The sequence below is a fragment of the Centrocercus urophasianus genome, unplaced genomic scaffold (assembly GCF_019232065.1).
Source record: "Centrocercus urophasianus isolate 14NV4802_14NV808 unplaced genomic scaffold, USGS_Curo_1.0 seq_18, whole genome shotgun sequence".
Classification (NCBI taxonomy): Eukaryota; Metazoa; Chordata; class Aves; order Galliformes; family Phasianidae; genus Centrocercus; species Centrocercus urophasianus.
In genome coordinates, this window is record NW_024884733.1 from 5,325,512 (window position 1) to 5,351,559 (window position 26,048).

Here is a 26,048-nt window from a genome sequence, read left to right on the forward strand (position 1 = left end):
GAGCTGGGCAGGTGAGTGATTTGATCATGACTCTAACTCCTGCAAGAGCTTTAGAGTTCCTGCTGCCAGTCCTCTGCAAAGCACGCGAGGAGCTGCAAAGACTGGCAGCTTCCAGAGCCTGTAGCAGTGACCTACCTTTGTGAGCTAAGAACTGCTGGCCAAATGCTGGGTCCGGTCCAACCCTTGTAAATTGGAACTGTGGAAAGCAGCTTCAGCCAGGCCCTAGTAAATGAGTGCTTGTTTGATGGCTAATTGCTTATGAAAATAAAAGGCACAATCCCAATGTGGGCAGGGCTTATACTGCCATGGGCCCAACTGAGAACCGAGGAATTTAAGGGAAATAGAACAGGAGATAAGGAAAGTTCCTCCAGCAAAGAATATGTGGAGCTTTGGTGGTCCCATAGTGATGAGAGCAATACAACAGAGGTATTTAGAGAGCATCTTACAGCAAATATTCCCACAGCCACTCTGGCCAGAGCAGGATCCAAACAGACATCAAAGCAACAGAATTCTGCATTCATGGTCACCATGACAGGGATGTGTTCATTACACTCTCTGAAGATCTTATTGGCCTGGACATGCCATAACATCACAGTTGATAATTTCATAGGATCATTCAGGTTGGAAAAAGCCACTAAGAGCATCTAGCCCTAACACTAAGCCATCACCACCATGCCCAAGAAACCATGTCCCTCAATTTGTGTCCTGAAGCAGGAAAAAACAGTGCAAGTCCTATAAGATCCCAGAGAAGTAAAGCTGCTAGCAGTACTTGCTCCAGTCAGCTCCTGGGAGAGAAGCTGGGCTCCCCTGATTGAATGGCAGGAGCCATGGTGGCCTGAGCAGCTGTCTCCAGAGGATGCTACAGGACTGTGCATGTAGAGGACAACAACAAGGACAGGCTGGGAGACCCATGTGGTGGTTTAGCTCTCAAAACAGCTCCTGCAGGGATTCAGAGCAGGGCGTTTCGGGCTAATCTCTACATCCCCTCAGGGAACCTGAAGGATTACTGCTCTACATCTGCTCACACGGTTGGGCCCCACCTTGTCAAGGCGGGGGGAAGCACTGGCAGCCGCTCTCGGTTTGTTAATCGGTTTGGGATAAACAGCAGTGGACCCTGTTCATCTTGGTGCAGCAACCTCTGACTATCTTTGCTAGCTGGCCTGATGGCTTCTTTTGAGCCTTGCCTAGGGCTGGAGCCACAATGCAGCTTCCTTGGATGTGTCAAGGGCTGGGAAAGGGCCGATACAGCAGCTGGCCATCACTACCCTAGGGCAGTGTTTGTTACAGCCCAAGACAGAATGGGTGTAGTGAAGGAAATCAGTCACCTCAGGTCCCCAGTGCTGTGCTTTCACCTGCTAGCCCATGCTTTCCCAGCCCTTCGCTAACTTCCCAGCAGAATAGGCTGCAAAAGGCCTGTATGAGCTAAGTGGTTCATGCTGTTAACTGTGCACCAAGGTCACCCACTTGCTTTTCCTTCTGCTCTCCTCTCCTTCCTGAGCATGCATGTCTCGAAGCTCACTGCTGTTCCAAGCACTTTCTTTATGGGATACAATGCTGACCTTTCTTCCTTTCAGGACCAGAAATGTTGGTTTTGAGTCCAGCTACGGCTGTGCTGGCTCCCAGGTAGTCAGTGCCATCTGCTGGCTGCACTTTCCCTGAGTTCTACGAAGACATGAAAAGCTAAGTACAAGCCTCCAGTCTTACAATTTAACCATCTTCCCCCACACCTTGACTTTCTGCTGCTGAAGTCATATCCACAGGGCACATTTAAAAGATGGACATTTTCAGAAAGGGAGCATTCTCTTTAAAACATTTTATTAAATACTGCTACAAATAGAACAGTACACATCAGATTCTAAGTCTAGCAGAGATGATTAATTTATAACTTACACATAAATTAAGACTCTCATTTGAAGTCCTTTAACAGCACAATAGTTCATACATGCAACATATATAAAAACCCGAGGCTTCTATTTTATCTGTAAATTATGTTCATTAAGATTACATGCCTGCATATTTCTGACTCATTTTTAAAAGGTTCTGGGCCCAGATCAGGATCAGGTGTTTTAAATATAGTTGCCATTAACAGCACAGAAATCCCTCGGTAAAAATTACACAGCAAATTAAATATTTACATCCACACATCTGTATTACAGTGCACAATCCCATGGGGATGAGAACTTCCCACCTACTTGCTGCATTCAGAAACCAGAGTACCTAGTACAAGCACTATCATTCCCAGTGCCATCAACAAAAAGTAAAGTCCAAAGGCTTTCTGGAACATGCAGCAGAAACCCAGATAATTGCCTATGTCACTTCAGGCATATGGGAACATCTTAAAATAAAATGACTTCAACAATAAGCCAGATCAATGGCTTCAAAGCAATTGAGAATGTTTTTAACCCCAATTACTTTGTTTCTGCCAGCATAACCCATATGTCTCCAGAGGAGACATCTCCAGCAGTGTAGTAAGTGATGTGAAATAATGCATGTCTTCACCTCACCCAGGTACCTCACCTAGTAGACCAGAGGAGAAACCAGCCTCCTCCTTAGCCAGCAGCTTACTATTTGCTCACCATCTGGACAAGACATGGCAAGCTCCCAGTTATGATAACTACATGACTGAATGTAGACAGCGTTTTGCCAGAAGGCCAGAGTTTTGCTCTCTGCTTGTTAGTCTTCTATGGAAATACCAGACAGCTTGAGTTCAAAATTTGAGCAATACACAAGGTGAATCATCTTGTCAGCAAGAGGTAAAAACATCTGGTCAGCTGTTGATCTGCATGGAGTTTCATTTCCTGAAAATCTCTGAGACATGAGCAAAGATGGCTTCAATTCCTGCGGAGAGAAGAACATTCCTCTATAAATTGGAAAAATTGGCACAGATTTGTACTTGCTGTCACGTCAGAGGAATTTTGTATGCAACATGAAGCAAAAATGTACCAAAGTGTTCCTAATATTATATACAGCTAGACAGACAGCATAGCACAATAATCCCTTAGGAGCTGAATGACAATTTCTAAATCAATAAATCTATCAGTTTCCTTAGGAACTTTGGTGCAGTGGTAAAAGTCATGGTAGGTACCACAAAGCGTACATTGCTATTTTTGCAAGTGTGTAGCAATTAGTAGGCTCTGATTACTTCTGTGATTAGAAGGAAGAGAATTTGGGAATGCACCTATCTCATGTGCTTACCTGAAACACCTGGAGCTAGACATTCTGGCTTTCAGTAGTGAGGTGCTGACAGCTGCTGTAAGAACAGAAATGAAAAGTACTTTAGTGACAACTGTTCTATACCTACTGGATTTGAGCAAAATGATTACAATGCTTTTCATGCTGCTTTTTGAGACACAACTTACCTGGCAGGAGTGAATTTCTTTACTGCAAGAAGAAAAAGAAAAAAATATTAGCATTTCAAGATGAAAGCCCAATCTTGCAAACTTTTCTTCCTATTAAAAAATCTTATCTGAATATTTAATAAAAAACCATTCATCTAGCAACAGAAATCTCACAGCTAGTTATTACTGTATTGTCATTAGCCCCAACTCAAACTCCCGTTCACTTTCCCTGGCAGTAATTACTGATGAATAACCATTGGCTTTTTCACCTCTAATTCTTGTTTTCTTACTTATTTTTTAACTCTTTCAGATTTTTAAATGTTTATCATAAAACCAAACATGTCACACATGCAGGCTTCCTGAAAGTAACACTGGAATTTGTTTATGTGAATATTTTCACTTTTTCAAAAGGCAACTGTTTGAGATCTGGAGGTTTTTCCTTCCCACTAAACAAATTTCAGGAAGGTAAATAAAATTAATGGAAACAGTCCAATGGCTCACCTTTGCTTCGTAACCGTTTTGCAAGCCAAAAGAGGAATGATGCTGTGGCAAGCAGAGAGGTAGTGGTGGCTGCTATGCCCACAGTGACATAGCCAACTTGTTGAGAAGCTGAAAGAAGAAAAACAGCTGCAGTGAGATCAAGAGGCATGTGGTTTCCTCCTCTTTGAGAGTCTGACTGAAATCAATGAAATTATTCAAGGATCTGAATTCTAGCCAAATAGAGTGAAGTTGAGCTCTTGGGACCTACAGCAAAGGCACATCAGGCAAACCAATCATGTTCCTACATGACAGGGGAAGAGCTCTTACTATCTTGGATGGAAAGGGAGACTTTTGCCCTGTAAATTTACAGCCTTTCACAGGAAAGCTCTGTGAGGAGCTCACTGAAGAAGCTATCACATCAGATTTATAAATCTACAAACTTCTTTTACTGAGAAGCAAACTGATTTATGCACATTTTTCTTTAATGTTCTACTTCTCTAGAAAAGCTCTTTATTAACACGGAAACAGCTCAGCATGAGAAATATTTTTGTTAAGAACATACAAAAAAATGCCTAAAGTCAGGTTGAGGCTTTTGGTTTTGATAAGAAATCAAGGCTTCCCATCAAGACCCATCAGGAATGTTCCCTCTTATTTTCAAGGATCATGTTCAGAGATTTCCTTAGGTTTCTTCCTTTGTGGGCTGCACAACAAGTTCTAACTCACTGCTTGCTGTTATCCCCTCTACCCTTCCATACCTCCTATTTTGGCCAGGAACCTAGTGAGATCTTTTTCTGGCTAGTCACAGATAGAATACCTTCACATGTGGGCAGACTGGCACTCCAGGTTCCTGAAAGACTGCACTCAAGAACACGAGAACCACTGAGATTCCATCCTTCCAGGCAGCTGAAGTGGCAGGCTGTGTCATATGTGAAGTTCCCAGCACCATGTATGCAATCCATGGAGCCTTTCTCAGGAGACTTCAGTGGTTCACATTGTACAACTGAAATAAAGAAAAAAAATGGTTGAGACATAAACACCTTTCCTATCTTTGACCCTACTGTTTGCACTAGTAAATGTACACTGTATGTTCAAAATCATTTGGATGTGGGGTGAAGGGAGTTCAGAAAGCCATGAGCAGGTATTCTGAAAACAGGGCACATCAGAACTGAAAGCATTAGAGATAGCACATACACTAGCTTGGAGCAGGTCAGAATGACATACTCCTCTTTTAGCTGACAAGAAGGGATATCCTGCCAAGAACTAACCTCTACCGAGGCCATGATATCACGTTGTGCATTGAATCAGTGCTGGATATTTATTGAATTGAACCTGTACTCTCAGGTATAGGATTTCAGAGTATTGCACAGTAACAAGAAAACATTTTCCAACCCCAAAAATCTCACCTTTGCATTTTGGGAACAGGTCTGACCACTGTCCCTGTGCCATGCACTTAATGCTGGATGGGCCCTCCAAAACGTAGCCCTCTCGACAACGGAAATCACAGTGTGAACCATAGGTGAGATCTGCAGAAGCACAGCTCACAGAACCTTCTTCTGGCCAGGTTACAGCCTCACACCTCACAGCTGCAACGCACACATCACAACAGCAGTCAGCTCAGAGGTCTCAGGAATTCAACATGCCAATCAAAGCTGATAGCCCCAAGGGCTCAGGCAGGCATGGAAAAACATACCTGCACAGGATGGCTGCTGCTTGTCCCAGGCCCCAGAAGATCCACACTGCAGAGTGGATGGTCCTGTCAGAGCAAATCCTTCCTCACAGGTGAACTCACAGGTGGTACCCCAGGGAAGCTCCCCAGAGGGATGGGAGCAGTTGAGAGAACCATGAGCAGGCATTTCTAAAGCAGGGCAGGTCACAGCTGAAAGCATAAAAAACAGCACAGACATTAGCTTGGAGTAGGTCAGAATAAATGCTCCTCTTTCAGATGGCAAGAGGTTGTGTCCTGCCTGGAGCTCTCCCCTACAGAGCCATAGTACTGCCCTTTACCCCTAGCAGTGTCTCAGGAAACAGGAATTACAGCATGCTGCACTGTGGAGCCAGAACACTTAAATATGTATTTAAAGCACACAAGCTGTTCCTAATACTGGCTCAGATTATGAGGTGCATTTTGGGGGTGTGAACTCCCATTTGAAGATGCAGAGTTTGGAGCAGGTCAGAACACCCCACTTCAACGGTCTGTTACGACTTCTGCTGGGAGTACAGCTCCCAAGTGTAGTTTCTCAACTTGCATTGCTATTACCACTTTAATACAGCAGGATATGTGATCTTTGTCTTGAAACCCCTTTAAGAGAAATACTATAAGCCTACCAGAGATGATTGTTATTATTTGACAACACTTGAATTATTCAGTCTCTTCAGACTATTTGAGCTAGTGTTAAGTTTAACAGATGATTTCTAACCCCAAAAATCTCACCTTTGCATTTTGGGAATGGCTCTGACCACTGTCCCTGTGCCATGCACTTAATGCTGGATGGGCCCTCCAAAACGTAGCCCTCTCGACAATGGAAATCACAGTGTGAACCATAGGTGAGATCTGCAGAAGCACAGCTCACAGAACCTTCTTCTGGCCAGGTTACAGCCTCACACCTCACAGCTGCAACGCACACATCACAACAGCAGTCAGCTCAGAGGTCTCAGGAATTCAACATGCCAATCAAAGCTGATAGCCCCAAGGGCTCAGGCAGGCATGGAAAAACGTACCTGCACAGGATGGCTGCTGCTTGTCCCAGGCCCCAGAAGATCCACACTGCAGAGTGGATGGTCCTGTCAGAGCAAATCCTTCCTCACAGGTGAACTCACAGGTGGTACCCCAGGGAAGCTCCCCAGAGGGATGGGAGCAGTTGAGAGAGCCATGAGCAGGCATTTCTAAAGCAGGGCAGGTCACAGCTGAAAGCATAAAAAACAGCACAGACATTAGCTTGGGATAATCTTTAAAAAAGCATTTTTTCTTTCCTGAAACTTAGTAACATACCTAATGCATAGAAACAGATATAGGTTTAGATATAGGCTAGAATTTCAGTTTGTATCCATTAATAGAGTTCTGCAGACTTCAGTGCTGCTATGTCTAATGCAGAAATCTCATCTACCATTGCTTGACAAGCTCACCTTTGCATGATGCAAGTGTGTCAGACCAGTTTCCAGAAGACATACAGTATACTGACTCCAGTCCATTCAGCTCATAGCCTTCTTCACACTGAGCTGTGCATGAGGAGTTATAGCCGAAGTCCTCCAATGGATGGTTGCACTCAAGGCTGCCGTGATCAGGTTTCTTTAGTGGATCACAAGTCTTAACTTCAAAGAAACACAAGAAGGTACATAGTCAGTCTCTTTGGTTAAGCAGGCAAATCAAGCCAGACAAACAGAACTAAGCTAGCATGACCGTCTCCCTGGTTGGAAAGAAGGATGTAGTAATCTTACCAAATTCACAATCTGGCCCATAGAATCCAGGGTTACACTGGCAGGTGTGATTGTTAATGGTCTCTATGCATTCTCCACGGCCACTGCAGAAAGATGGGTTGCAAGAAGCTGAAGAAAAAAAAAAAAAAAAGAAGTCCATCAAATAAAAGAATCAGCACTGACCACTAATTAAATCTGGTCTGTGCATCATTCATCTTTCTGTCACTAAAGAAGCAGTTTGTGAGGCAAAAGAAATGCAGGAAATTTTGTTATATTAGTTAACTCTGCCATTTTACAGAAGCATTTCAGAAATCAATTCCTTTGACAGACTAGCTCACAATGAAAGGATTCCAAGGGAAACTCTAAGACCACTTGCTCTCAGGTAGATATTAGTAATATTTAAAATGCAAAAGGAACAATATGTGTGAGGTAGGTAGAAAACTTCAGCAGAGACATTCTTCCTTACCTCAGCTCTGAATTGGCAGATATTTGACTTAGATTTTTTTTACTAGCCTTAGTAATCTCTATATAGAGTGTATAGTATATATACATGATGTTAGATTTAACCCAATGCTCTGTAGTCAGCAGAGAGATAGACACCTTCAAAAGGACAATTCTTATCTAGCTCAGACAATTACTTGATGAAAGCCAACTTTTGAAAGAGCCATTTTCCCTCCACTGATTATAGAGCCTGATGGCTTGCTTAGAAAAGATGTATTATAGTCTGGGGGCTAAAAGGTAAGTGAGATCAATCTAGCTCTTAGAAAAAGAGCAATCTCAGCCCTGCGAGTAAGGATAAGTGTAGGTTGTTCACAGAGTCGGGCAGTCAGCATGTAAAACTAGGTTAAACAACCCATCCCACTATCTCATCTCCACAGGGGCTCACTGAAATGGACTTTATGATACTATACCTGTATAGCACAAGGCAACCTTTTTTTTTTCACACTTCTCATCATTCCATTTGCCGTCATCCTTCCCTCTTTTGATGTAGATTTCAACACAGTCCTCGTTGTTCCCTTTGCCATTTGGTTCACCTGAAGCCCAATTTTCTGCTTCGTCTGTCAGTTCTTTGTTTGTTCCAACCCAGGTCCACGTACCATTAATTTTTCTGATTCCAATCCAGTAGTAACCCGGATTGAAGGGTAAGAAGTCATTAAGATAGTTGATTTCATCCTTGTTTTGAATGGCAACCATGTTAGTATACCTCTTTTTGCACCATAACTCTGCCTCTTTGTAGGTCATGTTTGTGTCTGAATAATGGTATGTCCAACAATTCACCACCTCTAGTATTGTAAGCCCTAGAATGAAAAGATGGCAAAAAGTTGGTATTGGACATTTCCCCAACTCTTTCTCTAGGAAAGGATACATAAAGCTTTTAAACACTGCACATTTGTTAATATCTGAAACGGCAACAAAATTTAGTGGCAATTATTTTACAAGTAATTAACCAACAAGTTTCAAAACAGGCAAGTCACCATCAAGTACAGAAACTTCAGCCTGTCACACTACTACCACTCATACAAAGATCTGCAGAATTCATATCACATCACAGGAGCCAATTACACTTTTGTCAGGCAATCAGGGTAAAGTGCCATTGCAGCTACAGCTTTCTCTATGTGAATCTGACCCCAAGCTAATTCAGTCAGATTTAAAAAATATCTGTTTAATTCCAAACTCAAAACTAAGCACACTAACACTGTCACTCAAATAGTTTTCTGCAGACACATACACACTTACCGTAAGCAAGAAGAGATAGGAACCACAGGCAATTCATTTCTCTGAGAGCTTTCTCTTCTCTTTATCTTTTAAGCAGAGGGCTATGAAAGATCAAAGGAACACATTTGTAGAGAATATACACCGTTTTTTTTTTACTATCCAATATAAAATGCTGCCTGAGCAATCTTCTCTGCATACTTTTAAAGAATCATTCTGAAGAATTAAGTAAGATTTCCATTCTTGCGAGATCAATCATTTAAAACAGCTCTTAATGTCAAGATAGCTTATAAATTTAAATAGCTCTTAAAAAAAAAACCCAAAACATTAGCACAGAATTCTCTCTCCAGTTTTCCTCTAGCTGAGACATAGAATATAATAAAACAGTCAATTTATACTCACAGGTTGTAGTTGTATTGGTCAGGTGCTGTAGAAGTGCTCTGTAATATTTCCCAGCGACTGCTCTCTGTTGCTGAGCTGCTGAACACAGACTTGAAGATAAAACTCAGCTCAAAGTGTCTGGACTGTGTCTCCCTTGCCTTTAGTACAGCCTTTTATTCTCTCAGCCAGCCTGTTGTTCATAGTACGGGAAATTCCACGTACAAAAAAATTTCTTGGAAAACCCCAGGATCACATCCTCACACATGAAGCTTGATGCTTCCCCTTGCCAATCAGCCCTCCCATGCTGTGCTGCTAAGCTGCCAAATGGTAGATTACAGCTTTACTGACGGAAGCACACAATTCCAGGATATCAGAAAGGAGCGAGAAAGTTAAAGAGTTTGTTGTCTAAATAGACTCCAACTTTTCTCCTCGGAGAATGTTTTGCACCAAGCTGCTATCAGTCCTTTTGGCATCTCAGTAAGAAAGGCATTGACAATTAAAAGCTGGTTAACTAGTTCACGGAGTAAAGATTAAAATTGCAGCATTGGTCAATCTCCTCCCTGTGGGACACAGCACATTGTGCAGAATGTGGACTTAGCTTTGACCTTGGACAATACGTTCCAATATCCTCATCTCAATAGTTACAATTCCTTACCAGGTGCATACAATATTTCAGGTGGACAAGACAATATACTAGTCATAGACTGAATCCACCCACATTGATTGTGTATACACTGATTAATTACACTACTGCATAGTGCAGTCACAGGGTGTCAGTGGTATGAAGGCACACACCTGGGTAGTCATGGGCACTGTGCTATAGCTGGTTAGTGAGGGGTTATGGGCTATCCATACATTTATGTGTCCTTCTGGATATAAAGCATGTACTGCTGAAGGCTGTGCATAGGTGAACATGCTTGGTTCTCCACCCTATGCAAAGGCATGATTCTTAAGATGTGTTGCAGGGTCCACAATCCCCAGCAGTCCCACTTCTGGTCAACTGGAAGTGGCATTATTCCCTTGTGCTCTGACCACTAGGGTCACCTCACCCCTTGTTCCACAGCCACGTAGGCAGTGACCCTGAAGACTCCAGTACATGGTTCAGTTGCTGAATTAGTATCCAGCCACAAAGACTCACCATTACAGGTAAGGTTTAGCGGGGCTCAACAATGAAAGGTCTCAACAAGTGTTGTCAGCAACAGGAAGACAGAGGACATTGTCTTTCAGATCTGTAAAGCAGTTATAGTTCATACTGTACATGTTGAAACACATATTTTGAAGGCTCAGCCTGTCCTTTCAGTGGCTCTTGGATCCCAAGCTAAGATCTTAGTTGATGTCTTTTCCCCAGGAAGTACTAAGTGGAAGCTCATGTTGGCTACTGGGAACAGGTTCTTCACCAAAAGGATGGTCAGGCACTGGAACAGGCTCCCCAGGGGAAAGGGGCTTGACATTGAGCTTGCAGGAGTTGAAGTGCCTGGACAATGCTCTCAGCCACGTGGTCTGATGTTTGGGTGGCTCTGCATGGAGCCAGGAGTCGGGCTCAGTGATCCTTATGGATCCCCTCCAAATCAGGATATTGTAGATCCCTACTTATCATCAGCATCATCCTGGTACAAACTGTATTGGACTTCATGATGCTGGCGTCCTAGCAGCAATTGATGAGCAGTATGAGTTTGAACATGGACTTTTTTATTCAGGATCACAGCTCTGCGTGGCTTCACACTGTAAATCAGTTTCTCAGCATGTCTGAGTGAAGGAGAACTTTCACTTGGTGTTTCAAAAGCATTACTTTCTATTAACCCACCCCCTCAGGGATGGTGAGTGATATGACAGATCCAATGCACATCAGTCTTGACAGCACACTGCCACACCATATGATGCAGAAAATGGGATCCATTACCTGATGGATGCACATAGGCTATCTATAGGGTATCTCCAAGTGTAGACACATGAAGGGTATACTCGTAGTAGGTATAAGGAATATACTTCAGCAGATATTTTCCTCAAAACTGGGACAAGGCATAACACATTCTCTTTGAATTCAGCATAACAAGTGACTAAGAATGGAAATATATCAACCTATTTCTAAGCGAGTTACTATGTTAAGATATTCCTTTCAATACCAGCTGACAGCTTGACAGCTTAAGCTATCAGCATTCTATTCCACCTGGAGCTGCTGATAAATATTACAGCAGAACAGGTAGACTGGGTAAAGGCATAAAGCAATTTCAAGGACTACCTCTTGCTTTATTCAAAAAAGTAAAACATGTGTGAGAACCCATATCTTGATAAATCTCTACCAATTAAGAGAAGCCATCAAAGGAAGGAGAACACAGTAAGTAGTACACAGTCAGCTGTTACTATCAAAATTGACTTTCTTAGAAGCTGCAATGACGTCCTTGAAAGCTTGGAAAAATCAGTTAATGTTAAGAATGAGAATTAAAACCCTACACTGAATATTTGCAGGGAGAGGTGTACTTTCTAGCAGGTGTGATCTAGCAAAGCTAGATTCACAGACAAACCATCAAGAAACTCTGGAAAGTCAAGTTTAACTCTTGTCTTTTCTACAGCCATATTCTGTGACCTCAGGCCCGGGCCAGCCTCATTCGTTACAGCCAGACTTACAGAACATCAGGACAGGACTGATTTCTTTAGCCTCAGCTGCTCATCTGAAAATTGGAATGAAAACATTTCCTGTCTGCCAGCCTGTCTGTAATTGCCTGTCTCCTAAGAAGGTGGGACTTACAAGGTGTTTGCACGGCCCATCACAGCAGGGCAGAATTTCATGGGGTTTGTTAAGTGTTGAACTAATACAAATGATGTTTTGAGAGGGCAGTCAGTTTCTTTTCTGAAAATATTGATCAGCTGTTATAATCGCAGGCATAGAGGAATTATAAGCAATTCCAGAACAGTTTACATCCTCTCCAGATCCAGGAGGAGAAAAATCCTTTATGCATTCCTGGAGATTCACTGCTTCAAATTGTGAGCTTCCTACTGGTAAAAGCTCATTCTTCTCTCAGCAGAAGCTCTGAAGTTGAGTGGAGGAAACTATATCAGAATTGTTTTCACCAGCGGAATCTCCAGGGGAAGGAAGAGTGTGTTTCACAGTTTACAATAGTCTTCCTTTACAAGGACTGCTCGAGACCTCTTGTCTGCAGTAGATAAAAAAACCACACACACACAAAAAACCCTAAAAAACACCACTCAAGCCCCAGAGCAAGATGTCTGTAAAGACTCTCACCTAAAATAGAATGCCTCTTTTTGTTGGCAGCATTCCCCTGTGCATCACCAACATAGGGCTCTTTCTCTTTTCTTTTTTTTTTTTTTTTTTTTTTTTTTTCCCAGGGAATTCTTTAATCCAAGAATAATATTATCTCATTTTGATGTAATGGAATACAAATACAAATGTTAAAGTTTCCCCCCCACACACACAAAAGAGGAAAAAAAAAGAGAAAAAAAATAATGAGAAGTGTTTTTAAAAGCACAAAACTCAGAGGTTAAAATCTCATTGAAGTTAAAGGCACTTATAAACTTCAGCTCCTGTGCTGCTCAGGAAGACTGAGATTCTTGCATGTGAAAGCTCATGCTGAAGCTTTATAGATATTATAGGAAAAAACGTACATCTGATGTGTGTCTTTTGAACTGCAGGTACTCAAGCCAGAAAAGCCATCCAGCCTGCCTCTCATTTCACTGTTGTTTCTCATTTGCACTCTTTCTTCCTTGAGCAATTGATTTGGGAACTCAATAAAGAACATCAGTTCTTGCACTGCTCTGAGCTGGGTGCAGTTGTCTGTTCCCACCTTGTCCTTACATGAACACAGACATAGTTCCATGAAACTAGCTTTTTTAAAGTGATCTGGAGTACTCCAGACTACCTATTTTCCATTACAGATATGGATGCCTATTAAGGATTACCTAATCAAAACTAATTTTCTATTTGGACAGTATAGTTGATAACACACTACATGACATAACAGGCAAGTAAAAGCTATATACACATATTAGGAGTAAGAATAAGTAAAAGCACTCAGGTCTGCTATTCAAAGAGGGGCTGCCATGGACAGAAGACATGTCAAATGTAATTTCTTTCTACATACAGAAAAGTTAGCAGATACCCACTGCAAGAGTGTTATGCAGTGGGAAAAGAGAACAGGTCAGAACGGACCTGGAGTGAAGATTCCTCTAGGTTTGTTATACATGATCAAATTAGTGTTTAAGGATCCAACCAAATCATCTCTTGATAGTTACTTTTGAGAGTATGTGTCAGAGGGCTGACGAGAAGCAAATATTGTCTCTCTGCATCAAGAAAGAGGAAAGGTAATTAGAAGCCAACTTCTCCACACAGCTACCTAGAATGATACTTGAACTGTATTGGAAAATACTAACGAAAGCAATTGAAATATGCAATAAAACCCTGAGTAACACAGTCAATACATTATTTAAAACTCAAGCAAAGTTCTATTTATTCTTTTCGTGTTTCTTAAAGAATTGAGAACCATACCACACTCCTGACACCCTGCACTATTTTCAAACGAGAAAATAAAGTTTTATTTCTTACCAACACTCTCATTTTGTTTGCCTGACCTGCAAGCATATTGCAAGTGATCTAATCTTCTCAACTACCAGTTCTCAATGCATTGCAGTTCCAGTAATGTGTGTTCAGAAAATAGAGCAAAAAGTGCAACATCTATAACTATAAAAGGAATTTTAATCACTCCTCCAGCCAGAAAAGACAGCAGAAATCTACTTGATCTTCTAAAATATAAAATGCGTGTTAGAGTACTTAGGAGGAATTTGATGAACATTTCTTTATGCCCACTTAAGAAACAGTAGTTTATTATAGTAGTCTATGGTATTTAGTATAGTAGTATATTATAGTCTTTATACCCACTATAAGAAATAGTAGTTGGATTGATACGTAGTGATAGAATTGTAAAGGACATTTTTCTAGATGCTAAAGCCTTAGCAGTGCTAGAACAGGAGTTCTTCATGGAGATTTTCCTTTAGAGATTTAAGTCTTGGCTTGGGAAAAATTTGTCAGTGTCTTTAGAAGGAGCTTATGGAAATGGAAAGCAGTTAAAGTTATTTTAAATGATTAAAAGTCTTAATTGAATTTGCTATTACTACAAAAATAAGACAGATACAAGATACTTTAGGTTCCCAGACAACCTGAGTATATACACATAAATACAGACAGAGACTCAGACTTTTTTGGCCATGTCTTATAAAGATGGTTCTTTACCTGTAAGGTTTCACCTGCATTTAAACATTTCTAAGCTAGCCTTCCTCTTAAAGCATGCTAATTACGCATTTATGGCAAGACAAAATAGAGAATTACATTACTGTGAGCAACTCAATTCCATTTCTTGCATAGTAGGCATAGTTGTCATTCAAATATGAAAATATTTGAAACGTATTTATGTCAAAATAGTTTGTATGGTAGACATTTATCCCATGGCAAAGAGCTGTAAAATTATATACAATTTTGAAATCCTGGCAAAAAACTCCAGTCTTCCTCTTCATTCCATAGAAGAGGAAAGCGGTAGCCAGCCTTGAGGGGAAAAGGAGTTCTGGTGCCAGTAGTGAAGGTGTTTCCTGTTTAGACAGGAGCTTGAAACACTAATTATTTAGAAATTCAGAGACAAAAGGGCTAATGTACATGTTTTCCCTGAGGTCTTGATGGGAAGAAAAGATTATTTCTGAAGGCATACTCATCCTTCAGCCTCCGTCTCATTAAGTGTGAATACAGTAGGTAATACAACTGCTGCTACAAAAGAAGCTGGAATTTCTCAGGATGTCTAAGACAGTCTCCATTCTGTCTGGAGCAAAATCCCAGGAGACGAAAATCTTATCTCCTCTTCTTATTTCGGGAACACTCTGATGTGACTCATAACGCTCAATTTCCTCTAAGCCAGCCAAAATTCACATTCATTAATCCAGCTAGAGGCCAATCATCACTTGCATTGGCAAGGTGTGATTCAGTCCACTGAAATAGAAAGCTGAGTGCAGGAGCAGAGGAAACAACTTGCTAAGTGACAGAGTACCTCACACCTTCAGTTAGGATAAAAGTGAGGCTGGTCTTAACATCTAGAAATCAGTTGCTTGTGGTTGCAGATGGAGCTGATACCATGCTGAACATGATTATCTGCTGGGTCCTATGGCAGTGGCTTGGAGCCTTCCCACCCTCCATACACAAGGATGGATGAATGACTTTGATCCACACACAGATCAAGCAGTGTTAATTTTACTGCCTGGGTCCATTCCGTACTTCCATGCCCTCAGCAGGGGAGATGCCTGAGCGTAAGATACTGGAAGGGATAATGCTTGCGAGGAGAACAGCTAAACTTCTGGCAAATGAGAGGAGTAAAAAAGTTGTTTCAGGATTAAGAGATCAAGTAGGCAGCTGGTTCTTGTAAATGTGGTCTTTGTGTGTTTTTTTCTAAGTTTCTCCCACAAAGAGTGGAGGAATAGTCAGAAAAGTAACGAGTCTTTTCAATCCTTCTGACTTCTTCAGTTCCCAGAAAATACCATTTTGATTTATGAGATTGCAGATGAATTAGCAGTAACACTTGGAACGTGACGTAACTTTCCATTCTCTGTCTGCAGCATTATGAAGGAGAAACAACAAAAACAGATGAGAGCAGTGCCTTCACTTGCTCACTTAACATATTCCACCATTGATTTAAGATACCCAAGTTTCAGGTCTGTTCTTTTCAGTGCTTAAATCAGTTTTAGGTAGATTTCCATATACTTGTGGACACGGTATTTAATGTGTTTCAGTCCAAAGCTAAATTACTTAGATAATACTTCAATACCATAACTCCTCAGGTTTCTGCAGATCTTTCCAGCCAAAATTACACACCCCATGAGTTCTACTGCTTTAGGAAGAAATATCTGTTAAACGAGCTTCAGATAGGGCCTGTACAAATAGTTCAGTGTTTTAAACAATGATGAGAAACAAGCAGTAAATAAACTCTGCAAGTGTTATCTGCAGAAAATTTTAGCCAAATTTTTGAAGTATTTAGATGTTTTGGATTCTGTACCCTAAAGATGCTTTGGGTGATGCTGGCCTTCATATTTAAGTCTCTACATTTAAACACTATCATTAAAGTCAAATGTCATTTATAAAACCAATCAGCAGAAAGAATCGTCACCCAAGCAACAGACATACTGTGAAATGAGATCTTACCACTTAGTATCTGAAATCTTCGAAGCAATGTTCTTTGCAGTTGCAAGGAACAGCTGTGCAGCAATGAGAATCTGACCCAGGATCAGCTGGCAAAGGCTGATACCAGTCACTGTAGTCATGACTTCCCTCAGATCACAAGATAACAGAATTCCTTGAACTAAGGAGCATTCAGGAGTCCTCTATCCACTTCACCACAAACTGCTGTCACTATAACATCTGTGCATTATTTGAAGAAGTAGATGTCCACTAGCTGGATAAGTAACTTTATGTTAAAGCAATGTTTAACATAGGATCACTGGTGGAGGATAACTTGATGCATATAGCCTTTGTTTTAAGAATAAAGTTCATTGTTAACACCGAAAACAATGGTATTAAGTTCCATGCTCTTCTTGTTTCCCGTACAAGTAACAGTGCCACGGGGCTTCTTAAAGTTCCTGTTAGCTGGTATCAAGGTCACTTGAACACTGTTTATTTAGTGGGCCAGAAAACAATACTTCAACTTTCCAGTGAGGTGTTTGCTCTTCCACCACTTCTAGATTTCTTGACTCATCAGGAAACATGGGTGTCATCTACCCTGAAGTTGCTTCACTTCATGGAAAGGCAACAGAGTACTGACTAGACTCAATCTTTTGACGTGCTTTTTATACTCCAGTCTAAAGAGCAATGCACACAAAGACATTTTTCTCAAATAAAAGCAAGGACGGTTCCTCATTCCACCATCCTCGATGCAAATTCAGCCTTCTTGGTGGTGCAAATTATCTGATGTTTTTTTTCCTTTTGTGGTAAACGATATCAATAGCCATTTATTCATCTTTTATAATCACATCTGATTGTGATCGGTAGCAGAGTCTGGTTCTTTATAATCAGCTTAGAATACTTTCATAAGAGGTATTGGATCAACGGGAAGTGAAGGGATTATTACTTATCATCTGTAAAATAATACCAGGCCTGAAAGAAATGTTCTTACCTGAAGCAGGTATGAATTCAGCTTCTTTGTACTTCTTCTAAGTGACAAAATCCATGTTAGACTGTAAAAGCTACAAAAGACAAGCTACTCTATTGTCAAAATGTAAGGAAATACCTAGGTTTAAGTAAGTTGGGTGTGCAGTTGCTCTGTGTTCTATGGAGTCAAAGACTTAAGTTTATCTAAAGCTTAAGTCAAAGGAGATCTCTATTCTCTTCATTAACAAAAACGAGAGCAGATACACTTGCTTTTTCCAAATCAATCCATACCCAGAATTCTGCAAGTAAGTCTTTGTACAATTACATTCACATTCATTTTCTTTGTTCTGTGTTCTATCTTTGATCTAGAGTATTGCACACTCAGTACCATGACTAAGGAGGGATAGAGTGTCTCCCTGCAGCAGTGTCTTCCCAGCTACCTGGGAAGCAGCAGCAGCTAGAAAAGCTCACAAAATGTGATGGACTCTTTATAAGTGCCAGGTAAGCACAGGAGCTGATTGTAAGCCTTCTGTACACAAATGGATAAAGTTAGTACAAAGCCCAAATGGATACAAACCATCTGTGAGCAAATGAAAACCGGATATTAGGGATGAATTTCCATCAATGAGGTTATAGAAAAGAGCAGAAATTTTAAAATGTGATGGTTTTGACACAGATGTTGTTTGGTTTCTGAAAGTGACTGTATGAGAGCATTATTCAGAAAAGTCAAACATAAAGGATCCTGCAGACACCCTGTACAATCCTGCATCCTGGAAGTTGCCTTGCATTCTTCCGTGTACAGACGAAGCCTCTGGCTTCTGAGCTGTCAATAAATACACAGACCAGAAGATGATTATATGCAGAGAGATAATGTTATTACCCTGTATTTGATCTGGCTTTCAGTGCTAATCTGAGGAGCTGGTAAGCAACAGTTGTTGAAGAAAAATCTTCATTGAAAGCCTATTAAAACAAGTGAGCCATGTAGCAAAGCAAACCTGTGGACCCAGATGTCCATGACATGTATAGGGTACAACAGTATTTCATTTGCATGAGATAAAGAATTCAAGAGAACAGCTGAAAGTTAACCCTCATTTTATTTTCTCTCCTCTTGTATGAGAGTTACATATGATGGAAATCACCTACTTCAAAAATATTTTCTTAATGCTTTCCTGTAATACAAAAACAGATGAAACACATCCTTACATCTTGGGCATTCCTGTCACAGAACTCAATAAAAGGAAAAATTTATAATACTGAACTTCAAATTGATTGTTTCCCTTTTCCTGATTCTGATAACCTGGATTGGTCTAATGGCTTGGGAGAATCCCATGATGAGCTCCTTAGTTGTGCTGCAACACAGTTGTATACTTAACATAGTTGTTCAACATTAACATTTATTTTCTAGTAATCCTGTAAAATAAGATTTGGGGTGGTGTTTGTTTATTTGTCTCTTTGGTCGTTTTCTTTTTTTTTTTCCTGTTGGAATGAAATGTTACATTTGATATTAAAACACAAGTCAGCGTCCTTCTTTTATGATGTTATGCAAGTTAACTAGGATGGCCTGAGCACTGAAAACGAGCTAGAAATAACAGATTTGAGACTCACACCACAGAAAGAATCTTCTTTTTTGGCTGGATAAACCAGCTCCATGTTTCTCTGGCAGATGGCTTCTGATACCTAAGCTTGCTGCATTACAACTGGAGTACGGGCACATCTTCCCTCCCCATCCCTCATGTCAATCCACATTAACAAAGCAAGTGACAGTTGTCTACAAGTTAACAACACCCTCTCAAAAACTCTACTCATGGCAAAATTATCTTTTAATTACAAATATAATACCATAAATCTTCATGCACAAGTTCCCTAGTTCAACTTTTTACCCAGACTTTTCCAATTATCCTTTTTGTTACTGGGTTACTCAAGAAAGGAAGCCAGTGTGTCTTCTTTGTAATCATCAGCTGGGTTAAGTTGGGTACTTAAATTTTCAGCTTAGTAATAGTAGTTGAATACTGAAAAACACAGAACAAAGAAATGCAGGGGAAAGCAGTCATCTCAGACACTCAACCTCTGAATGGTACAGAGGCAAAATGAAATATAGTTTCAGAGGTGGACTCTTGAAATTAAACGCAGGACAAGAGCTGAACACAGTGAACTGTGCTGCACACAGTGTTTTGCCTGAACTTTAAAAGAGCACCCATGTCTATTCCAATTGAAAAATACTGTTGCTGACAACACAGAATTGAACTGGACTAATGACAGTAGAAGCTCTGAACCTTTTTTCTGTGGAAGAGCTCTTTTGTGAACACCTAATCTTTGCATGCACAAAAACATTTAAATGGGAAGTCCATTCATGCAGCCACTGGCACACAAGCCAAAAGGAAAAACAACAACAACAGCAACAAAAAGATAGGCAAACAGTTCTTCATTGCTTTCTAATCCTGGAGCTTAAATTTGCCCTGTTTTGTACATGCACATTTTTTTAAGTGATATTTAAGGGCAGGGTTAGTAAGAGATTCAACCCTTCTGCTGCCAGAAACAAAAGTTTTAGGAATCCAGATAGCAGGGTCTTAAATAGCCATCTCATGTATCGTTATAGCAAAAGAAAAGGGAAGGTGCAAGTCAGACAAAGGAAAGGAATACTGGGTTCGTATGCCCTAGTTCAATCAGTAACTTGGTTTGGATGCACCAGTTTCAGTCTGATAACAGCTAACCACATAAGCTGTCACACTCAAGCACCATTAAACCCAACAGTTCAATATGCTGAATAATACAGTGCAATACTGGCACAAACCAAGCCAACGTATGAATAGGGGAATTTTACAAGACTTGCGGATGATAGGAAATGCATACATGGTGATACTTTATAGTCATCTGGGTCCAATCCAAAGCCTGCAAATCATTATGGAAAGCCCATCATGTAACACAAAAAATTAAAAAAAAAAAGTGTTGGAACATTTACTCTTATGGTCTGGATACAACTAATCACGAGAAATACCCAGTGCCTTATTTTAATCATCACCCCATCCATTCTCTGCTATTCAGTGTGAGATATTAATGATTCTTTTCCTCAGAACAATGGCTTTAGGACAACGCGGTAAAGACACAACATGTCACCTGGCCAAATAAAGAAGAAAATGTTCATTTTTCAGAGTACTGCTGAAAACTCTGCCACAATTAGATATGAGTAAGCCCATTACAAAAGGAAAGTCCCTTTCTGCAGGAGTCGGCCTGTCTCTGGTTTGAGACCCTTGCTGCCCTACGCCATCCTCTTTGCACTCCTGAGGCCCAGAAAGTGACGCAGTAGGAATTACCAACAGCGGGGGTTTTGTCTTTGGCCTTCAATCCAACAGGAAACTCCTATACCCCACGATGGCATAGGAAACTACTCTTGGCTAAGGTGTGTGCTTAAGAAGACAAAAGCATTAAGAGGAACGTAACAAAGTTCAGCTTTGCCTGTTTCTACTCAAACTCGACTGAGGTCAAGGCCAGACACCTGCTCTTGTTATTAAGTACAAATCACTTTAACGCTTAGGCTGTTTGAGGTGTGCAATAAGGATTTCTACTGCCATCTCCACCCTTGCTCATCAGCATTACTATTGTTTATTGCTAGCTCCTTCTGTATATCACAACCAATGCGTTGGCAACACTTTTTTCCAGAGCCAAGATTGCACAACACACTTCTATGTTCAAGGGAAGGAAATACCCTATTCCAGTTAAAAATAATGAGTTTTTTTTTTTCAAACGAGCAATTCCTACAAACCCTTCTAGGCATTAACTTCAACAAGAGAAACATGAGATCATCAAATATCACATCAGATCAGTAACTACTAACAAGCAAGCTATACGCAGAGAAACCACCAAAACAAAAACATACCTTTTAGACTGAGTGACATACTTAAAAGACTACCACTAACATAACCCAGCAGGCCTTATTACTGGACTGGACAAATCTGAACAAAGCAAGCTTAAGCAGCCATCATTTCAGCTACGTGAGATTCTCTCCCATCTCCCAGGTGACAAGCGATAGGATAACGGCCTTGGGTTGCACCTGGGGAGGTTCAGGTTTTCAAGACCACGATGCCAGTCCAGACTGGTTTACATCCTGGTTCTTACTACAATGTTCCCATTGTCTCTGCATTAGTGCTATATCTTGCAGGTGTCACACTACTGGTTTGCATAAGCAATTGCTTTATGTCTACATGTCAAGTCTCCCCCTTTTCTTCCTACCCTAGCAAATTCTTTTGCTATATAATTCCATTCCATTTCTGTTCTAGGGTCTTAGCAAAATATTTACCTTCCTCCACTCTCCGCTGCAGTCAATGCTTCTTCCATACTTCATAGCTATTCCCAGTTTGCCTACATGCTCACATAAGATATTTCAGCATGAGGCAGAGTAACAAAACTGTGAAAATCAGAGCCAAGAGGATCACCAACAGCTGTTTGGTCCAGGCTGGGTTTGACAACCAGGAAGTTAGTTTCTCCCTAACACTAGCACTACCCCAGGATGTGTCATCTTGGGTGTCTTCTAGGGTTTTCAAATGATCACAAATTCTTTTGATGTTAGTTTCCACTTTCTTGTGCTCACCAATATAGGTGCAACAACTGGTATTGATTAGGAGGACAACTTCCTTTGAAGAATTTACCTAAACCTGCAAGTCCTTCAGCCACTGCATTTGCTATTATTTCCATTTCGCTGAAATATTTACAATATCTGTCTCTAGCTGGGCTACCCCCAGGGTAGTGATCAAAGCCTTTATAAAACCGTGATACCCAGTATTACATCTTACCAAAGGGTTATCAACCCCTGAGGTGCTTTAAAAATCCCACCTTGTGGAGGCAGATATCCTCCCATGCAATGTTCTTTCCAAAGATTGGGAAAAGATTTTCTGTCCCTACCATCTCCACACAGCCACCAGTATCCCGCTCCCAATTTGCACCGACTATGAAGCCATTGCACCTATGCAATTGGGATCTTCCCCTTCAAAAAGAGAACTGAAAATCTTCCCAGACCAGAGAATATTGTTGCAGGAACCCCAAACCTTGGAATTACTTCCTGCAGCGACACTTTGGTTATTTCTTTGGCTTTATTGGTACTGAAGGGCAATGCTTCTGACCATCCTGAAAAGGTATTGTTAGTACTAGCATATAATGAAACCCCCCTTCTCTTGGAATTTCCAAAAATCAGTTTGCCACTGTTGCCCTGAAAGGCTCCCTTTCCCGATAGGCCCCACTTGTACCCTGTTTCTTGTACCAGGATCATAAAATCACTTTGTTCAAATATTTATAAGAGTGTCTGTTTCCCCAATATGTTTTATTATGTTCCCTAAGAATCACTAAAGGGTACAACAACGTGTCTATCTGTGTATGCAGCCATCTGTCAGCTTGCTTCCTTCCCTTCTAAATCATTAATTAGATTCCTATCCTGTCTAGAATACTTTACAGGTTCTGACTCAGGTTAAAAGATTTAAAGTTTAAAGCCAGTTCACTAATTTTTTTTTCCCTTCAGCTGCCTATTTTGCCACCTGATCCACCATCTTATTTCCAATTTTCTGTGTAGTGTTACCTTTCTGATGTCCTCTACAATGTATAATAGCCACGCTCTTTGGTAGATTTACATCATGCTGAATTTGTTTTCCATGTGTGTGAGCAATCCTTGCACTTTCCAGATGGTACCACGAGTGTGTACCACCTCAAATGCATATTTAGCATCTGTCCACATATTTAAGGCTCTTGTCAAGGCAATTATTTCAGCCTTCAGAGCAGAAGTCCCCACAGGTAATGGTTTTGTCCTTGTCTCATAAAACTGCTTCCATCGATGAATCCAGAAATTGCCAGCATCGCTCAATGATTCCTCCTGTAGGTCTGGCTGACTGGCACAGACAGTTTCCAAGCAGCCATGCACTCCTGGCTCTGAGGTGGCTCCACATTGGTGCCCTTGGCACTCAGCAAAATGATTTCTTCCTTCTAGATTTCTGTTGAGAAACTTGATAACCATTTAAACCAAGAAATTCAGCAAACTCGCAGTCCACTGAACACAGTCCTCTTTTTATTACTGTGGCATCCACATACTGCAGCAAAGCTCCACATCGGGGCAGATGAACCCAGTCTCAGGCTCATGAGCCTACTGGTTCTCAAAAATCACTGGGCTGTTCTCACAACCCTGGGTAAAACTGTCCCGGTTAACTGAGACTTTTCTCTCCATATTGGGGTTTTCCTACTCAAAGGCAAATAACTTCAGACTTTCTTTGGCAAAGCCAGTCAGAACAAGGCATGCTTCAAACCCAGAACAGTAAACCCCACCTACTCATTCCTTAATTTGGTTAGTAAACTGTAAGGATTTGCCACCACTGCATGTATATTTTCAACAATTCTATTAACTGACCTCAAATCTTGTACCAAATCATAGCTCTTGCTGTCCTATTTTCACTGGCAAGACTAGGGTGTGACATTTGGATTTGCATTCAATTAATAATCCAAACTCCAAAAAGTTTTCTATTATTTCTTTTATCCTTCTACAGACTTGTATCCTCAAAGGGGCACTGCTTTACCCTGATGGAGCTGGCTCCCGCTTTTAACTTAACTTCTATCGGGGCTGCATTTTTGGTTCTGCCAGGCATCCCCAGTGCCTACATGCCTGGGTATAAATGATTCAAGATTTCTGTAACTTCTGGGTGTACAACATTGTTTTTTATTTCCAGTTTGGAAAACTTCCCAGCTTCCGTCATTCCATCATTCAGCTTTTGCAATCAGAGATGGTCCCCTTCCCCCTCAGCTTGAGACAGCTTCTCCATCAACGTCCCATTTCCTTGTTATCTGCACACTGCTTTCAGTCCAGTGGAGGCAGAACTCTCCCTGGGTCCTTCCAGGCCCCCTGTACCTCTTCCCGGGGAGATCTCTGGGTCCTCGGGCCATGACTTAGTGCAGCAACAGTAGCAGCTGCTATTGTTCTTCCCAGTTTCTTTCTTTCATTAACATCTCTGTTCCTCAATCAGTTTTTTTCAGATCCCTCACGTCTCTTCTCGGTCCTGACATCCCTGTTACATCTTGCTCATCTTTGTCTTCCTCAACCTGTGCTTTTTGCAAATCTTTTTTTCCATTTTTTTCCCCCACACTTTCCAAACTTTTATAATTACAAACACTATTAACGTATTTCAGTTTCACCTATACCCCCTTCCCATTTGTAAATAACATGCTGTCTACAGCAAGACCCTTCTGCCACAGGGGTGTTCTCATGCTGGCACCTATCTGCCTTGGCCAGTGTAGATCACAAACTCTAATATCTCAAACTTACTGTTTTTCTTTAAGTCTTTTGCCATTTTTTTCCACAATTCCACTACTCGTACCCTCAATTACACTTCCATATACCATTAAAACAGTTTGTCCCACTCCCTTCAAGACCCACAAGTCAAGCAATACAGTTCTTCAACTTCTACAAACATCCAGCTCTTGGTCTGACAATTAGAATACTCAATTATAATAACTGGTCCCATTACTTCATTTACATTCCTGGTTTCTTACTCAATATTCTATGCTCTTCCACACCTCTTGTAGGACATCTCCTCATGACTTACAGGTTCCCCTCCAATCTAAACCTACCTGGTCCGCTGATAGTTCTTGTCTGTTCCTACAGTGTTCAGGTAAGGGGAGGGAGTACTTCTGAGAAATCTTGGGGTGTACCAATGGGTTCCCCTCCCTCCAGCTGGTCCCACAGTCGAACAGAGTGCCTCCTTCCTGGCTCACCAAAATTGATGTGCAGAATCAAACTCTATAACCCACATAAGGTTATAAAGCAGGTATGTTTATTATGGCACCAGGTGCGAGGGGAATTGCTCCTCATAACTTGCACACCAAACCGCCTATTTGTCACCTATTTAATATACAAAATCATACATATGCATCGGATTACACAAAAGGTGGTTTGAGCTTGCTTAAGAGTCCCAGTAACTCATCATAATATTTCTATTAGTTTAGGGAAATCATTATACTATGTCCCACCTCTGGGCACATGCATGCTGCTCTCTGGTCATCCTGGCAGCGGTCTTCTCCAACTCTTCCTCATGAAAGCTTCCTGGTGTACTTCTCACCTTTGGCTTGCTCAGTGGTTTTTGAGACCACAGTACTGGTGCTGACTGGTTTACATCCTGGTTCTTCCTACAAGGCTCCTGTTGTGTCTGCATAAGTCTATGATCTTGCAGGTGTCAGACCAATGGTTTGCATAAGCGGTTTTGCTTTACATCTGCATGTCAACATGGTCATTGAACATGGTGGTGACTGGTTTGACAGCTGGACTAGATGATCTGAGAGGTCTTTTCCAACCTTAATGATTCTGTAATGCACCTCACCGAGACAGATTTTGTCACATTCCCTGCCACACTTTGTCCATGCAAGACAGCAAAGATGGCAGGCTTGGCCTCCTAATTATAGCCCTTCCTCACCTTCTCACTCTCTGAGGTTTAATTAGCAGGAATTTGGCTTGGTTTATCAGCACTTTGGTCATTTATTTCTTTCCTCACAGTAATTATGCTATCCTGTACCCAAAAAGGTAACTAAAAGTTGTTTCTAAAATAACAAAACATTGCAAATCTTCACTG

At 41.1% G+C, this 26,048-nt stretch overlaps 1 protein-coding gene across 3 annotated transcripts; it reads right to left on the bottom strand.

Annotated features, from left to right (window-relative positions):
• Positions 1-1,847: 1,847 nt before the first annotated feature.
• SELE (selectin E) lies at positions 1,848-25,201 on the bottom strand. Of its 3 annotated transcripts, XM_042820153.1 has the most exons (15): positions 25,054-25,201; positions 9,348-9,425; positions 8,970-9,049; positions 8,144-8,530; positions 7,254-7,361; positions 6,942-7,127; positions 6,537-6,722; positions 6,250-6,429; positions 5,509-5,694; positions 5,222-5,401; positions 4,633-4,818; positions 3,840-3,947; positions 3,360-3,381; positions 3,196-3,250; positions 1,848-2,838 (listed from the first exon to the last, which is right to left on the bottom strand). In XM_042820153.1, exons 3-14 carry the CDS (start codon positions 9,004-9,006, stop codon positions 3,211-3,213), a joined length of 1,806 nt encoding a protein of 601 aa, XP_042676087.1. In that variant the 5' UTR covers positions 9,007-9,049; positions 9,348-9,425; positions 25,054-25,201; the 3' UTR covers positions 1,848-2,838; positions 3,196-3,210. The 3 variants fall into 3 exon arrangements, with proteins under 3 accessions (XP_042676087.1, XP_042676086.1, XP_042676088.1); XM_042820152.1 differs by lacking the exon at positions 25,054-25,201 and having other exon boundaries at positions 9,348-11,260; XM_042820154.1 differs by lacking the exons at positions 5,222-5,401; positions 5,509-5,694; positions 25,054-25,201 and having other exon boundaries at positions 9,348-11,263.
• Positions 25,202-26,048: the final 847 nt, after the last annotated feature.